Source organism: Prunus persica, chromosome G1 (assembly GCF_000346465.2).
Source record: "Prunus persica cultivar Lovell chromosome G1, Prunus_persica_NCBIv2, whole genome shotgun sequence".
In the NCBI taxonomy this organism is placed as follows: domain Eukaryota; kingdom Viridiplantae; phylum Streptophyta; class Magnoliopsida; order Rosales; family Rosaceae; genus Prunus; species Prunus persica.
Window position 1 is genome coordinate 3424489 of NC_034009.1, and position 17182 is coordinate 3441670.

General features: G+C 38.1%; 4 protein-coding genes across 6 annotated transcripts; 3 read left to right on the forward strand and 1 right to left on the reverse strand.

Moving 5' to 3' along the window:
* Window positions 2813–3914, forward strand: LOC18793102 (MADS-box protein FLOWERING LOCUS C). 3 transcript variants are annotated; one of them, XM_020556075.1, is made up of 2 exons: window positions 2813–3424; window positions 3476–3914. In XM_020556075.1, exons 1-2 carry the CDS (start codon window positions 3069–3071, stop codon window positions 3669–3671), a joined length of 552 nt encoding a protein of 183 aa, XP_020411664.1. In that variant the 5' UTR covers window positions 2813–3068; the 3' UTR covers window positions 3672–3914. The 3 variants fall into 3 exon arrangements, with proteins under 3 accessions (XP_020411664.1, XP_020411663.1, XP_007226837.2); XM_020556074.1 differs by having other exon boundaries at window positions 2813–3421; window positions 3473–3914; XM_007226775.2 differs by having other exon boundaries at window positions 2813–3914.
* LOC18793184 (pentatricopeptide repeat-containing protein At4g02750) lies at window positions 2991–6331 on the reverse strand. Its single transcript, XM_007225453.2, has one exon. It carries the CDS (start codon window positions 6220–6222, stop codon window positions 4192–4194), a length of 2031 nt encoding a protein of 676 aa, XP_007225515.1. The 5' UTR covers window positions 6223–6331; the 3' UTR covers window positions 2991–4191.
* LOC18791902 (28 kDa ribonucleoprotein, chloroplastic) lies at window positions 7042–9720 on the forward strand. The gene is made up of 4 exons (XM_007227259.2): window positions 7042–7764; window positions 8529–8630; window positions 8854–9126; window positions 9421–9720. Exons 1-4 carry the CDS (start codon window positions 7252–7254, stop codon window positions 9472–9474), a joined length of 942 nt encoding a protein of 313 aa, XP_007227321.2. The 5' UTR covers window positions 7042–7251; the 3' UTR covers window positions 9475–9720.
* LOC18793663 (putative G3BP-like protein) lies at window positions 11342–16946 on the forward strand. Its single transcript, XM_007227652.2, has 10 exons — window positions 11342–11547; window positions 11710–11816; window positions 11895–12029; window positions 13886–14192; window positions 14679–14941; window positions 15059–15248; window positions 15420–15544; window positions 15652–15717; window positions 15841–15922; window positions 16522–16946. The coding sequence occupies exons 2-10, from the start codon at window positions 11778–11780 to the stop codon at window positions 16737–16739; spliced, it is 1425 nt and encodes a 474-aa protein (XP_007227714.1). The 5' UTR covers window positions 11342–11547; window positions 11710–11777; the 3' UTR covers window positions 16740–16946.

Sequence of the window (17182 nt, forward strand, 5' to 3'; positions counted from 1 at the left end):
CCCACTATGTTGGAGACCTTGGTAAGATTTTGTGATGCAGTCAAAACTCTGTACACTAGGGACTACCTGCGCAGACCTACTCCCAGGGACCTCCAACGACTTCTACAAAAGCCGAAGCTCGAGGATTTCCAAGAATGATTGGTAGCATCGACTACATGCACTGGCAATGGAAGAATTACCCAACTGCCTGGCAAGGGGATAACGGCAATAGAAAATGGCAAAAGTCTATCATCCTTGAAGCCGTTGCTGGCTTCGATACATGAGTTTGACATGCCTTCTTCGGAGTTAACGGATCCCAAAATGACCTCAACGTGCTGGGTCAATCAAAGAAGGTGCATATATGTTCGCGAGGCTTGGCCCCAATATCACCTATCAAGTCAACAATACAGTCTATCAGACGGGGTATTATCTAGCTGACGGCATCTACTCGAGGTGGACCACATTTGTCAAATCCATTCCAAATCCCCGATCCCAGAAGCAAAAATTATTTGCTTCCTATCAAGAAGGATACAGGAAAGATGTCGAAAGGTGTTTTGGCATCCTTCAAGCTCGGTGGTTGATTATTCAAGGTACGGCTCGAATGTTTAATTAGGAGGTCCTGAGAAGCATTATGATGACTTGCATCATCCTCCATAATATGATTGTGGAGGATGAGTATGATTATGATGCTATAGAGGTCTACGAACCGGATCCAATAAACACGGCCTTGACACGAATTTATGAAAGGCTCATGGGGCCAAGTGGATAAGCGTTTGAGCTGGATCCATTGGTTAGGGATGGTCGTTTCATTAACCGTATGATAGATCGATATATAGATATGCAATCTTCGTATATTCATGAAATGCGTCAACTTGACTTGATGGAGCATCTATGGGCGGTGAAAGGCAATGAAGATGAATGATGGAGCATAGATGCTTTGGTTAGGTTTTATTTAGTTATGGTTTGGTTGTGTTGTTTTTTATTTATTATGGTTTGGTTGTGGTTTATTATTATTATTGTACCTTGGTTGTAGTTTTTTATTATTTTTTATTATGCTTTGGTTATGGGTTTTCCTTTTAATTATGTTTTGTTTGATGTATGGAATATGTTGAATAAAAAGGTATATTCTTGAATTCTTTGTTTATTAAATAAAGAAAGCCGATACAAGTAATTAAGAATTAGGCATAAAGATAAGAAATAAAAATACAATTTGAAAGAGGAAAATGTTGAGTAAAGAGTGAATAATGGTAGAAGTAGAAGAAAATGTATGAGGATTGGTGTTGAAAGTGAAGGGTATTTATAGGTATTTACAGAAAAAAAATTTCGGAAATTTTTTTATAAAAATTTTGATTTTTTTATTATTATTTTATTACCAAAAAAAATGTCAGCCGTTGAATTGGAGGAGGAGAAGCAGATCGGAGCGCCCAAGCCTTGACACCTATCTTCTACCCGTTGGAGCTTGCGCAGGGCTAACGTCAGCGCACGCGAATTTAAATTTTTCTTACCGCGCCAACGGTAAAAAAATTTAAAACCGCACGTTGACGTCTCACCTGACATCATCAGCCCTTGAGCTTGAGCTCGGGCGAAACTGGCCTTCAGGCCAGCTCGTCTTCGTGGGTCCCACTCTCAGCCTGAACTTGGGCTCTTCGCTGGAACTGGATTTTTGCGTAGCCCCCCACCCCTTCCACACACACAACACCCCCCCCCAGCCCAAGGCTTGGGCACCTCGCTGGAATGGCTCTAATTGAAGAAAAAGAAAAAGAAAACCTTTATCTTAAGCTGATGTGATGACCTGGATCATTGTAGCTGGATGCCTCATTTTTTATATTTTTTATTTTAAAGATAACCTCCACAGCACCCAAAAAAAAAAAAAATTCCTCCAACAAACGCAGGGCCACTTCTATGTAGAGCATAGTTGTGATACTCTACGAGCAGCCCCATCTGCATATCTAAAAGTAGCATGAACTGATAAACGTTTTGAGTCCGATAAGTAGTACTTGAAACAGCAGCATGTTCCTAATCCTAGGTTGCATGGAAGTTTCAGCAGCATTTGTTTATCTAGTTGAAAATATGATCAGCACCTTGTACAGTCTTTTTGCTTACCTTTGTGTTTGGTCATTTTGTGTCATAAAATGATATGGTGATTGGAAATAAATACAGGATCAAAGCAGAAAGACCATCAGCTCTGAAGAATTATAACTTGGTTAAGAACAAAAACACACACAATGTGTCCCATGCCATATTACTGAAATTTCTACAAAACCAGAAAGTCCAAGGATGAGAACTCTCTTCAGGAAAGGAAAAGATCAGAGATAACACTTTTAAGCCAGAGACGACCCCCTAGAACTCGAACACCAACCTAGAATGCAAATGACACTTATATTTGGCACGCTCAAATGGCAATTTGGGACAACACTGCTAAGTGCTAACTGAAGTGTGTTGCTCTCATCTCTGCGTTCCATCATTACGAGTAAGCTTCCCTTCCCAGCAGAGAGGAAGACAATGATGAAATGGATCTCTATTCTCAGAATTTGAAAGTCAGCTATGAATCTATGCTCAACACCTGAATGTCAAATTTGCACCCACGAGCGTTCCACGTGCAAATTTCAATTTGATAACCGGTAACCGACAAATGCCATTAGCCATTTACTTTTTATTATTGTACTGTTCATTGCAATTTGCCTATGCAGTGTATGCTCAACACTTGTATGCACAGAGACCGTGACTCGTGGGTAGTTGCAGCAGTCCCACATCGACTCGAAACAAAAAGCTTCAAATTTTTTTAGTTTATAAAAATATCTTCACCCCAACTATTTTATCAGGTCCAGTTGGATTACTTGCTAAAGTCCTAGCTGGGCCACTTGTTAAAGTCTAGTTGGGCTTTAAGTTGCTCTAAGTCATGATTTTTTTTTAAATGCTTAATTCGGCATATAAGTTTCTAAATAGTTAGGCTTCTTACGAAATTGGGATTCTGATGAAACCTTAAGAAAGAATTCAAAACTCCGAATTCGAAACTTCAATATGATTTGCACCGTATATTCAAAGGCCATTTGCTAAGTCTGTGCCGTATAGTTTTTAAGAGGAACGAGATGGGAAAGAAGAAGATTGCTATTGAGAAGATTGAAAATAAGCAGTCTCGCGCTGTGACTTTTTCAAGGAGAAGGAATGGGCTCTTCAAGAAAGCCAAGGATTTCTCAAATCTCTCCGGCTCATCCGTTGCAATTCTTGTAATCTCTCCAGCGGGCCGCCGTTACACTTATGCCTCTCCTTCCTTTGACTCAGTGGTCGACCAATTCCTCTCCGAAACCATTGATGGCTCTTCCACTGTGACTGCCGGTTCTTCTTCATTTGACTATGTGGATGACCAATTTCTCCCCACCACCAATGCTGGATCAACTTCCGTTGATTCTATGGTGGATCAATTCATCTCCACCACGGCTGCCTCACCTTCCTATGACCCTGTGATTGACGAGTTTCTGTCCACCGCTATTGGCTCTCCTTCGGTTGACCCCACTGCCGATCAAATCGTGCCCATTGCAACTGTTGGCTCTTCCACCGCCACTCCTTCTGGCTCTTTCCAAGACACATTGAAGGCTTTGTCGGACGTCAACATTGAAGCTTGTAATGATTTGGAAGAGTTGATGACTTTGAAAAATAACTTGGAGCAAATCATCAGAGAGAGACGAGGCTGATATAATAATTTCCACGGCAGTCTTTTATCTTGTTAATCTCCACTTAACTTGTTTATACATCTGGGGAGTGAAACACACTGATGCAGGATGGAAGAACGTGCATTGTTGTAGACCAAGCTCTGAGATAATCTGTGCATTTTTTGTACTAGCCTCTAGCTCAGTGCTAGTACTTTTAATGCAACAGAACATGATGTGCTTTGTTTGTAATTGTATCTAACATAATGAAGAAAATTTTGCATATGTTTATCCTCTATTAATGCATCTTCTTTTCTTTTACAAATGTTATCTGAAAAATCTGCCTCAACATCCTTATATGCCTTGAACACATTTGACCATCGACAATCGCATCTGGAACTTAACATTCATCCCATGATTATATGGACAATGATGACCATCCAACTTTCCCAAGTCCTCATTATCCGATTAGAAAATTACACTGAGATCTTCTTTTGCTTTTGTTCAACCCCTAAATACGTATATAAAAGCATGTGCAGCAAAACCTCAGCCATAATGCCCTAACCTATGCAACTTTTACATGCTGAAATGATGCAGCATTTGATTTTGCAATTTCAGTCTCGATCTCTGTATGCAGTATCTCTAATACAGAATAGATCCTACAAAATTTGGGGTGGGATTTGTCCCCTGAAAGAAATACATGCCCAATGTTGTTAACCTCAATCCAACTGCACCCAGGTTGCTTCTTGACTCCTTTCTCTTTCATTCTTGTCCAAATCCTCCCCGCATCTTCTTTTCTTCCAATACTTAAATACATTTCTGCCAAAATCAAATATATACCAGAATTACCGGGCTCTATGTCCAAAACCTTCTCCCCTGCAATCTCACCCACCTCAACATTCTTGTGGATTCTACATGCTCCAAGTAATGCCCCCCAGACACTTGCAGGAATTTCAAATCCATCTGCTCTCATTTGATCTAAAAAACTCATTGCCTCATCTATAAGTCCAAATCTCCCCAACAAATCAACAACACATGTATAATGCTCAGTTGTAGGTTCAATGAAATACTTGCATCTCATCATATGAAAGTAGTATCTGCCTTGGTCTACCAACCCTGCATGGCTACAAGCAGACAGAACACCAACAAAAGTTATGTGATTGGGTTGAACATCTGTTGATCTCATTTGTTCGAACATCTCCAAAGCTACTTCACCATTCCCATGGTGAGCGAATCCGCAGATTATAGAATTCCAAGAAATGACATCATGACTTTTCATGCAAGAGAATTCCAATAAAGCAAAATCCATATTCCCACATCTTGAGTACATGGTAACCATAGCATTGGACACTGCAACGCAGTGATCAAATCCCGCTTTTACTGTGAGTGCATGAGTTTGCCTACCAAGGTGTAAGGTTGGTAAGTCTGAACAGATTGTCAAAACACTAGTAAACGTATTTTTGTCTGGGGATGGCCCTGATTCTTTCATTCTAATGAAAAGCTTCAAACCTTCTTCACCAAGATCATTTTCACTTAATCCAAATATTGTGGCGTTCCATGCCGCTGTATCTCGAGTTAGCATTGATTCAAAGAGTTCAATTGCACTGCCAACCTCTCCAATTCCCAAATACCCAACAATCATATTTGTCCATGATACAACATCTTTGTAAGGGTTTTTCTCAAGAAAAGCATGAGCTTCTCTAGTGAGCCCATTTCTTACTAATTTAAAAATAATCGAGTTCCAGGTTTTTGGACATTTCTCTGGCATCTCCATGAAAAGCTCCAAGGCATCATTAATTCTTTGAACCTTGACCAACCCATTCACCATTAGAGTCCAAGATTCCAAATCCCGCTCGGGCATTTTCTGGAACAACCCCTCAGCAATTGCAACATCCCCGTTTTCTATATACCCAAGGATCATAGCATTCCAAGCCTGAACATCTCTCACAAGCATGCCATCAAAGAGTTCTCGGGCTTCAACAACACGTCCTGCACTAGAAAACCCTGAAATCATTATAGTCCAAGAAGCCAAATCTCGAATATTCATTCGCTTAAAATACTTTTCAGCCAAATCAAACTCTCCAGAATTCACAAGACCCCCAACCACTAAGTTCCATGAAATCACATCCTTCAATGGCATCCCATCAAACACGTGTACCGCTTCACCAATCATCCCATTACGAATATACCCGGAAACCATTGAATTCCAAGTGACAACATCTCTATAAATCATCCTGTCAAAGACTTCCCTTGCACCATCCACATCCCCACATTGCATCAACCCGGTAATCATGGTGTTATACGAGAAAACATCACGCTCAGTCATCCGACTAAATAAATTAATCGCATCTTGGAACTGCCCATTTAGAAAGTAGCCGCGAATCATGGCATTCCACGTGACGGTGTTTCTACGAGGCATTTTGTCGAACAGCTTCTGGGCTTCTTCCACAAAGCCATCCCTCATGAAAGTTGATATTTTTGAGTTGAGGGGCTTTAGATTGTTGTCTGGAGTTGCAGTTTGGTTTTGTATAAATGGTTTTGCGGTCGCCGTGCAGAGTAATCTGGTGAGTCGTAGAGAGAGGTTTCGAGTGAGCATACTCCATTAGTTCAACTGTGACGAACTACGCGGGACCGGAAATAAGCAAAAATGCAATGGTGACTTGACCCGTTGTAACTTGGGCTTTGCCCTTGACCCGTTACTGAAGGATTATAATCTTCTACCCAACGTATGACTAGCCTGCACAGGCCCAAACATTTTGATTTTGAACCAATCAATCAATACGTGATCGGCATATCAACCCAAGGAGTATATCCATCTTCACACATATGTTTGATCCCCCCGCATCAAACGTTCTGAATTTAAATTATTACGGGCGCAAAAATATTGATTTATTTATTTTATACCTATCATTTTTAGGTGACTAATGCACATGTATTTTTTTACCTTGAAGTCTTGTACTCTATGAAGAATGTGTCATGAAGGATTTTTCATTAAAAAAATCCTTAAAATGACGCGACAAATGATCAAATAAGAGAAAAAACTATGTAGAAATTGAAAATAGGAAATGCATTTCTAAGTATGGAGTATGGCCTGAATTTGTAATAGTTATTACATACTATCTTGCTAGATTTATTTTTCCTAATTTATTGTATCCAAGAACTTTTATTTCGAGTGTGTTTTTCTTATACATGTCTTATATTTACCTATTTATTAATGAAATTATACTTGTTCTCTCACAAAAAAAAAAATAACAATAATAAATTATGGAGCGCGGACCAAACCAATCAACCAAAAGCTCCCCCCATGGTCCCAAGAAAATGGTAAATTAGAGCTCCGATGTTTGATCCAAATTGAACTTTTTTCTTCTTTTAGAATTTTTATTTGGGCAGAATTAGATTTTAGTTTGGAGATTTGACATGGCATACCTTATCCCCCCAATATATCTCTTCTACTCTTACTGGCCACAATCTGCCCACATCAGCCAAGATATAGCCTACACCATCAGTCTCTCTTCCTCTTACCCCGTACCTCATCATCGATCACAACCCTTTTTAACTGTAAAAACTACCATAACCACCACCTCCTCTGCCTCACTCACAACCCCACAAACCCACCTCTGCCACCATGGCTGCCTCTGCAGCTGCAGCCATGAGCTCATCTTTCTCACCCTCTATCTACACCGTCAAATGCCTACGATCATCCAATCAAATGTCCCCACTTGATCATCTCCACCTTAAAATGGCCCCTACCCGAATGCTTTCATCATCATCTCTATCAAACCCTTGTGCCATAGAACCCCTACTTTCGATCAATGCCGGTTCGAACAAGTTTCGGGTGCTGAGGGTAAGTACTGCCGTGGCTCAAGAAGAGGTGGCGGTGACTGATGAGATTGAGCAAGTGGCCTCATTGGCTGAGGAGGAGCAGCAGGAAGAAAAGAAAGCAGAGGAGCAGGTGGTGTCCGCAGGTGATGAAGAGTTGGGAGGAGAAGCGGCAGCTGAAGTTTCAGGTGGAGGAGATGAGGGTGAGGAGGCTGTTGCTGTGAACACAAAGCTTTACTTTGGGAACCTTCCTTATAGCGTTGACAGTGCACAGCTTGCTGGGATAATTCAGGACTATGGAAGTCCAGAGCTGATTGAGGTGAGGATTAATTTCCTTGTGATTAATTAGTTTGTTTAGTAGGTGATGTGGTATTGTTATTAATTTATTGTCTGATCAAACAGTTTTAGCCGTTAGATTGACGAGTTCATCATTCTCTATTAGAATATAAATTAATCACAATTTATTAGACGGGGTTACTATAAAATAGGATTTGCACTAAAGATGCACCCTAGCTAATACCATATTGTCAATTTAGATTAATTAAATGAATTCTTCACATTGATAATCTAACAACATAACATGTTAAATATGTAACGAGAAAACACCACCCTCAATATATAACAGGATGTATTTGCCTAGAGTTTAAGCTTTTTATGTGACATGGCATCAAAATGGGGAAAGTGCTTTTCCCAAATCCTAGTCCTAGCTTCTACTTCCCTTCATCCTCTCACATTAATGTCAGCAATTATATGATCTAATTGAAGAACCTACTCCATAATTTTCAATTGATTTATAGTTATGTAGCAGACAACTAAAAAATGACTTAAAACATATAGGTGGTGATTAGGTTTTGGGGTTATTAAAAACTGAACCACTAACTTTAGACATTTACCTCTCAATGAACTTTGTTCATCTACTACTTTCTCATCACTTAATGATGTGCCTCTGAGAACTGTAAATGGAACATATATTTGTAAAAGTTTTATGGATTAACCAGATACTGTAACCAGACAAAGTTTTTCCCTTCTTTTGGGGAAAGTTTGAATTCTGCTATTTGTTACTGATGACGCCTTTCATCAAAGGTTCTCTATCATAGGGACACTGGAAAAAGCAGAGGATTCGCATTCGTTACAATGAGCACTGCTGAAGATTGCAATGCTGTCATTGAAAATCTTGATGGGCGTGTAAGAGTCTCTCTCTCTCTCTCTTATGCTTACATAGGAGCCTTTCACTTAAAACCCTATCGATAAAACTATTTGTGCCACATTTACTCGTTACAACTCTCGTGGCAATAGAAAATGCATCTCACTTGTAACACGTGAATTATATATCTATGAGAGATGTCAGCAAATGTGGTACATGTATCGTTACTCGAATCTTAATGCTAAAAGCATTCTGATATTTCAGGAATTCATGGGGCGAACCTTGAGGGTGAACTTAGCGGACAAGCCAAGACCGAAAGTACCTCTATATCCTGAAACTGAGTTCAAGCTTTTTGTAGGGAATTTATCCTGGTCAGTCACATCTGAAAGCTTGACGAAAGCTTTTCAAGAATATGGAAATGTGGTTGGAGCCAGGGTGCTATATGATGGGGAGACAGGAAGGTCCCGTGGCTATGGATTTGTATGCTACTCAACGAAGTCAGAGATGGACACTGCCTTAGAATCTCTTGATGGAGCGGTACTATTAGTCTCATCCACCTCTATACATAAAAGTTATCTGCACTTTCGGCAAATCACAAATTTGACATTTGTTCCCTTATAAGGAGATAGAACTCGTATGAACTTGTAACACCGCGTCGTCTTACCCTCACATACAATAATTCCTCCAGTATAGAAAAAGAAAAAGAAGAATGAGTGAACATGTTTCAAATTGTAGTTTGCTTGTAAGAAAGCATGGCTTGTTGAGGCGAGCATTTTCTATGTATTGGGTAGGCAACTGACTATACCTTGTTTTGTTTTCTTGGCTTCTCAGGAACTAGAAGGAAGAGCACTGCGTGTAAGCTTGGCTGAAGGGAAACGTTCATAAACATTAACAGTGTAAATTTGGAAAAAGGGTTAATTGGAAATGTTGGCTGAGGTATTCACGTAAGTGACTTGATTGGAGCTCCCCTTCCATCTCTTGTTGCTTTTTGTAACTCTCTTTTTTTTCATCCCACGACTCTTCCGGAAATTCCTGGAGGATATGACTGTTTTTGGCAATGATAAGGATGATTTTGCTGCCTAATCGATCTGCTAAATTAATACAAAGAAGTTTTTGTGTTCAGCAAGTCAATGGCATTTGTTAAACTACATTGCAAAAGCTATCAAATTTGATCATTTATAAAAGTGAATAGCTATTTGATCATTTTGGTTGCCCACGGTAGTCGAAATAGAGTATTGCTTAGCTCCTTAAAACTAAGGAGGAGCTCCTTCTTAAAATCATGAAACACCTAAAACCCAAAAGTGTAATTTGTTAAAGAAAATGTTAAAAAGAAAATTAATATAATATAAAGGTGTGGAAACCCGTATCTTAGAGGCTAGTTCTTGTTAAATATATCCATTAATTAGCAAGTTAAGTGGCTAGGTTATCCATTTGGATCACAAATTTAAACAACCACCTAGATTATAAATCATCCAAATTGACAATAATATAGCTCCGTGGAATGAACGTCTTGATAGTTTAGCACTAAGGGCTCGTTTGGTCTACGGACTTAACTTCTTGTGGATGAAACTCCCATGTCTAATCCAACTAGATAGTAATGGAATATGTTCATTCCCATGTTTGGAAACACTATGAAATGAGGATCATGAAATGCCACTTTCTCTCATTCCTATGTTTGATTTGTGCAATATTAGTTAGTAATGGAAAGTTGAGTTTTCCAATTAATACCCTTTTAAAAAAATAATAAAAATAAAAATAAAAATAGATATTTTATTTAAAATTTAGAATATGAGTAATTTAGTTCCCAAAAAAAGTGGATTCAATGCTTTCCCAAATGGGGAGAAAAAGATTGTCAAGGAGAGTCAATGGTATGAAATTCTCCCTTACATGGGAAGTTTATAACCATGAGTTAGGTATTGCATTCCTAAGAGTGCACTTACCAAACATGAAGATGCAATTTTATACCAATTTCTAAACTTCTAAATCTTCAACCAGAACAACCCTAAGTATCTGATTAAAGGATATATATATATATATATGTTTCAGAGTAATGTCATACCATGTCATACTAATAATCCACCTGATTAATGATTAGGACTAACAATGTGGCATTATAGCATGGACGAGTGTTGGAAAATGATCGTATCGAGTGTGTCTATGGCAATAGAATATATTAACATGAGTATTGTCAGTTTAACAACATAACAAGTATAAGACGATAGTATATATCAACATAAAAGTAACATATAAGTATATGACCATAGCATTTACACATGGTCTTACTTAGATATATGAAATATAATGTCGCTAATTTGCCAATATAATTCATTCATTCAAATAAGAATATACTTGATTAGTGATTTGAATTGACAATGTGATATTATAATATGACAAATTGTCTTGTTATATAAAACAACAATCCAAAGCGTTATATGATTTAGATTCACAATGGGGCACCATAACATATTAGACTATTAGTAGACAAACATTTCCATGATGTGTGTTATATTGCTATAATAGCAGTTAGGATGAATATTTATGAGATTGCTTGCTAATTGTCTCTTACCTTTTTGCATGATCTTACTAATTATGTTGGTTCCTATCTTCACCATGCTTTTAGATAATCATGAGAACAATTGGTAAACGCATATTATTTCACCCAATTCAACTAAATCATACAATTCAATTCAAACTCTTAGTTTTTGTAGCACCTTTGCAAAGAATATTTTCCTTTTCAAAAACGGAAAGAAAAAGATTGCAACCCAATATCACAAGCGTAAGTTAGCAAGGAGTGACGAAGGGGAAAGGGTCCTTTTGTGATTGAATTCCATGTTAAAGTGCGCCGCGTGGAGTGTGTCACCAATTTCTGTGGTGACGGCTACCAACAAAAGCCGCAAGCAGCAAAAACTAAACCCACTGAGTGAAGAGATCGATCCTCTCCCCCAAATCTATCTCAAGGTCTCCTTCTCTCTCTCTGTCTCCATATACATTTTCTCTCTCTAAGACTAAAGCCTCCACCATTTCTCAGATCCCCCCCCTTCTCTCTCTTTGTTTACATGTGTAAATGTCTGTATGTATTTGGCATTTGTGCTTAATCTTATCTTTTGGGTTTTGGTGCAGATTTGAGGGGGCGTTTGCAGATCTAGGGTTTTTGATTTTGCTGTTGTAGGGTTTTAGAGGTTTCGAATATGGCCACGCCCTTTGCCATTCCCGTCACTGCTGCTCAGGTTCTCTCTCTCTCTCTCTCTCTCTCTCTCTCTCTCTAGCGCTGAGAGTGAAACCTTCGTTGTGTTTGTGTGGTTTAGGTTGGGACGTACTTTGTGGGGCAGTACTACCAAGTGCTTCAGCAACAGCCAGACCTTGTTCATCAGTTCTACTCCGACGCCAGCACTATGCTTCGTATTGACGGCAACACCAGAGAGACCGCCACTGCAATGCTGGTATTTTCGTCTTTTTTTCTTCATTAGTTTTATGATTAAGTTCCTTCAAACGTTTTCAACTATATCTGACAAATAAATATGAGTTGCTATGGGTGAATAAAGCTGTATGGACGTGTATTTCAACTTTCAAGTAACCTGCTTGATGGGTTTATGGGTTTTTGTTTATTTATTTTTTTAGGTTCCTATATGTACTGGGTCGGTGAATAATTTATTTAGTTTCCTTGCGTATATACACTTGTTATCAGTGTATATTAGCTGATTGTACTGGTTGCAAAGAGGGTTATTTGTGCATCTAGCTGTGAGAAGTGTTTGTATTTTTTTTTTTCATGCTTGAAATATTTACCTCATTGTATTGCGTGTTGGAGGCCTCATTTTCTTTTATTTTCTTTGTTACCCCTTATTTGTGGATCAGCGAAATTGAAAAAAAGAAGTATGCTTATTTGGTATAGGGATATTGGCTGCATTAGCCTTCACATTTTTGTTTTCTTTTTCCGACATAAGGTCAAGTATGTTATTGGGTACAGGTTTAACTGGTTTAAACCATTATCCGAACTTAGTAGGTTGAATATGGATTCCATCTTGTCATTCAGCCATATATAAAGGCCATAATCTCTTTTAGATCCCTGATTTTTGTACAAAACAGTGTCAATTTTCTGTTTTCATTAATTTGATCAATTCACTCTCCTCTGACTTGTAAATTCAAGGACCGCTGTTGTACGTGGCAACCATTTGAGGTAAGTGGTCCTTACTCTCATTAGGTGTTATCCCTAATGAGGAAAATCAGGAAGCGGTACTTCTAACAAGCAATCATATGATGGTACTGGATAATTGGAGTTAGTTACAGTTTAAACAATGGTTCCGAGATGATTAATAATTGATTGCATTTGTATAGCATCTCTCTGATTTTGTTACTTGTTTAGGAATCATGTCTAGTATACCATAAATATTTGTTTTAATTTGTTAATAACTCTCTGTGTGCTATTACGAATATAAGATACCTAGCTATCCTTGAAGCGCCCCTTGTTGCAGTTCATAGTATACTGCTGGGTTCTAGATTCTTTCTTTTTGGCCATGAATTTTTATGTTCAATTTTTGTAGGAAACATACTAATAGTATCATTAAGAACAAGCCATGGAATGCTTTTATAAATCTGCGGTTTTTTGTAGTGCATGCCCATCATATATTGATGGGCAATTACTGCTAGAAAGTTATTGATAAGAATTGAATTTAAGCGATACAAAACATGAATCTCCCACATTGATATAGTTATTAATCACAGCCTGTCCCAGTCAGTTGAACCAGTATTTGGGTTGCTCCAACCTGGATTCTCTTAGGTTCATTCAAAGGACTCAATCAGCAAGAAACCCGTCTGTGATCAGAGTCCAGCCAATATATATATATATATATATATATATATATATTTGCTGTCTTTTCTTTTTTCTTCTCTTAAGAAAAACAGTATGAATTGTTCTAAATGACAAAAATATTAAATACTATTTTAACTTGTCTTGCACATTTGCAGTTTTATTGATTGACCTGCTGTTGGAGCAATGACCCATGGCCTTTTTCTTAATACAACTTTTTTTGGTTTTATAACTATGAATATATTTATTTTAACCTGATGTACATTGTCATGTTTTGCACACTCTTAGCACTCACGGTCACATTGACCCAATTATTGCTTGGAATGTTCAGTCATTTTTGCCTAAGTTAGAAGCAATTAATTTGATGCCACATGTCAGCATAGTTTATATATGCTGTTGTATGCTACTTGTTCTTTCTGTATAAGGTGTAGCCCATTTGGTGTACCCCTCTTGAATACTCAAGTTAATCCTTTCTTTGTGTGTATGCAACAGCAAATCCATGCGCTTGTTATGTCGCTCAATTATACTGGATATGAAATCTACACAGCACATTCCTTGGAATCTTGGAATGGAGGTGTTCTTGTGATGGTTTCAGGCTCCCTGCAAACACAAAATTTCACTGGAAGGAAGAAATTTGTTCAAACTTTTTTCCTTGCACCTCAGGAAAAAGGTTATTTTGTACTTAACGATATATTTCACTTCATTGATGAGGAACTAATGCACCACCATCCATCGGTCATATTAGCCCAGAGCAATCTTGACGCCAAGCTAAGTGTTCCTACTACGATCCCTGAGCCAGGTATTGTAATGCATCGTAATTTACGTTGATTTGAAGAATTCCATTTTCAGTAGGAATTATCAAGTCTGTTATTTTAGTGGTGGATAGAAGATATGATTATTTACTAGAAAAGTATAGAAAGGATATATATTTGCATTTATGTACAAGAATCTATTCCTTGAAAAGAAAGAATTTTATGTATGACGACAAAACAAATTCTATAATTAGCAATGGCAATTGTGTTGTTTATTGGTATCTACTTTTTGTGCAATTGTTGAATAGTGATGTTAACTTGATTTGAAACCATGTTTATGCATGATTACGATCTGATAAGAAAATGCCTTCAATGTCATTTTTAATAATATGTTTAAATTGTTGTGGCTAAAAGTGCCTTTTGTGTAGTTCGTAGTAACTTGATTTGATTTGATAGTTAGATAAGTTTCATTTCAACGTATAATTTTTTTTTTTTCTTTAGTAGTTTAATTGATGAAACTGGTGATTTTGCAGTGGCTAGCTATTTGCTGGGTGGAGAAATTCAGACAAGAGACTTCGCGGCTCCTGCTGTCAAAGAAAATGGTCCAGTTGAAAGTTATGGTTTTGCAGAGCAACGGTTGCAGCAAGTTGTTGAAACTGAGAATTTGTTGGATGATAGTGTTGTAGAACAGTCAAATGGTTCACTTCATAGTACAGTGAATACTGTACAAGATCACCTGTCTGCTTCCGTGGAGGAACCTATTGGAGAGCCCCAAAAGCAGACCTATGCTTCTATAGTACGCACTGAACCTTTGACTAACTAATTATGTTCACAGAAACACATACTTATGGATACATAAAATCTTATGCTCATTATATGTGACCAATTTTGTCTGCTTGGTTCTTTTTGGAAGTTACGTGTTGCTAAAGGACAACCTGCGCCTTCTGTAGCTCCCCAGCATTCAGCTAACAGGAGTGCACTACCGGCTTCAGAGTGGAATCACCATCCTCAGTCCTCTGCTCAGCAGCCCATTTCATCATCAAATACATACGAAAGGCCTGTTGCAGAGACAGCAGATGAGGCAGCTACTCTAGAGGATGAAGGTGAGCTTTTGGGCTTTCATTTGTAACCCATTAAATTTTGCTCATAAGTTTTTTTTTTTTAAACTCAGTTTTGTTCACTTTTTTCCTGTAAATCAACATATGGGCTGTTTGATATGAACTTCAACGGTTTTATTTAATAATCTTCTTATTATTTTTGATGAATGCTTTTAGGCGAAATAAAGTCTGTTTATGTAAGAAACTTGCCGCCTACTGTATCTCCATCTGAAGTTGAGGAGGAATTTGTGAACTTTGGAAAACTCAAGCAGCCTGAAGGAGTGGTCATTAGGAGTCGCAAGGTTCATGCTCTTCTTTCTTATTCTTTTGTTCTCTCAGGTCCCACTCCAGATGTGTCATTGTATATCAGTCTGAAATTATTAAGCTAAAATATTTCATTGTTGTGCAGGATGTTGGTGTTTGCTATGCGTTTGTTGAATTTGAAGATATTACTGGTGTTCAGAATGCCGTCAAGGTCCACTCTTGAAAACATCAATGCTTGAGTGCTGTTTGCAAAATTTGAATTCTGAGTTCCTTTCCTCCTACAAATCTGCTCACTGAATCTTTTATTGATTTTTTCTTGTCCTATTTTCTATAGGCTGGTAGTGTTGAGATTGCTGGACGACAAGTGTACATTGAAGAGCGGAGACCAAACAGCAACATCCCATCTCGAGTGGGAAGTATGTTTCCTTTATTAATATTCTGTGATCTTATTAACATGTAAAATAAGTGTCGTAAATTCTCTAGTGAAAAAATTACAACATTTAACAATGCCTCGCCATTTACATAGCGGTAACATGATGGCCTCCTACGTGTGCTCACTGTGATTGGTTGGAAGATCAAGCCACCCCTAGCTATATTTGGCGACAGCGGTTGGATCTGTTATTGTTTGGTCGTACTAGTGTCATGATAATTGTCTACTCCCATATTCTAATAGTTCTTGCATGTGATGGTGTGATTATTTTGTGCAGCAATTTTAGAATTACTTCATAACTGTTTCATCCTACAATCTATGCTGCTGTATTTAGTATGTGGCCACTATCAACGTTCTTAGTTTCATCCACTTTCTTGTGCTAGTTTTCTAATGAAAGAAACCCTCATCAATATGACTGCTTAGTATGATAGATTGTAACTGCAACTGGCATTAGACATATTGGAGCTTTGTTTCTGATTGAATTGTTATGGTAGCCAACTCTTGCTATGCTTCTCTCTATGTTCCAGGCTTTACATAAAGATATGCTCTTCTTGCAATTTTATTTTGATGAATTGTTGTGAACAGGAAGGGGTAGAGGAAGGGGCAGCTACCAAGCAGAGGCACCGAGGGGTCGTTTTGTCTCTCGGGGTTTTGGGAGGGGAGGTGGCTATGACGGTGGTGACCAGGACTACAGCCGACCAAGGGGAAATGGCTACTATCGTCCAAGTCCCCGACAAGAAAAAGCAAACCCAGGTTATCAATCATCAAGAGGCGGGCAAAATTCATCAGAGTTCACTAATTAGGATTATTTTACAATGAGGAAAGGAAATTTTTGGGTCAGCAGATAACCTTTATTGGTTGCATAAACTACATACTGGTATTTCATAGAGGCAGTTTAGATGAGATATGTTGGGCATGTGAATCATATTTTTCTAAGGGGTTGCTTGATACTGGAATTCTTAATTCAAGAGGTGATGGGTTTGCAATTTTGACCTCAGTTGTTTGCGAAATCTTTGCATGGTCCCTCCTAACCTGTCTAATCTGTTAGACTTTCGCTTTCACCATCTTCCAATTTGTGGAGCAAACAATTTAAATGTGAAATGAACATGGTTATCTGCTTCATTTTCGTTACTTCCAGGGAAAAAAATTTGTCATAAGAACACGAAACGAAAAGGGAAAATAAAAAGGTAAAATTAACAAAATCACTCACAATGTCGTCCCTAGAAGATTGAATTGTTGAAAATTG

Excerpts from the sequence above, each read along its gene's own strand:
- LOC18793102 (XM_007226775.2), top strand. The coding sequence starts at position 3,069 with ATGGGAAAGAAGAAGATTGCTATTGAGAAGATTGAAAATAAGCAGTCT.
- LOC18793184 (XM_007225453.2), bottom strand. The coding sequence starts at position 6,222 with ATGCTCACTCGAAACCTCTCTCTACGACTCACCAGATTACTCTGCACG.
- LOC18791902 (XM_007227259.2), top strand. The coding sequence starts at position 7,252 with ATGGCTGCCTCTGCAGCTGCAGCCATGAGCTCATCTTTCTCACCCTCT. Across the intron at positions 7,765-8,528 it reads GAAGTCCAGAGCTGATTGAG|GTTCTCTATCATAGGGACAC; the intron begins GTGAGGATTAAT and ends CTTTCATCAAAG. Across the intron at positions 8,631-8,853 it reads TTGAAAATCTTGATGGGCGT|GAATTCATGGGGCGAACCTT; the intron begins GTAAGAGTCTCT and ends CTGATATTTCAG.
- LOC18793663 (XM_007227652.2), top strand. The coding sequence starts at position 11,778 with ATGGCCACGCCCTTTGCCATTCCCGTCACTGCTGCTCAG. Across the intron at positions 15,249-15,419 it reads AGCTACTCTAGAGGATGAAG|GCGAAATAAAGTCTGTTTAT; the intron begins GTGAGCTTTTGG and ends GAATGCTTTTAG. Across the intron at positions 15,545-15,651 it reads TGGTCATTAGGAGTCGCAAG|GATGTTGGTGTTTGCTATGC; the intron begins GTTCATGCTCTT and ends ATTGTTGTGCAG.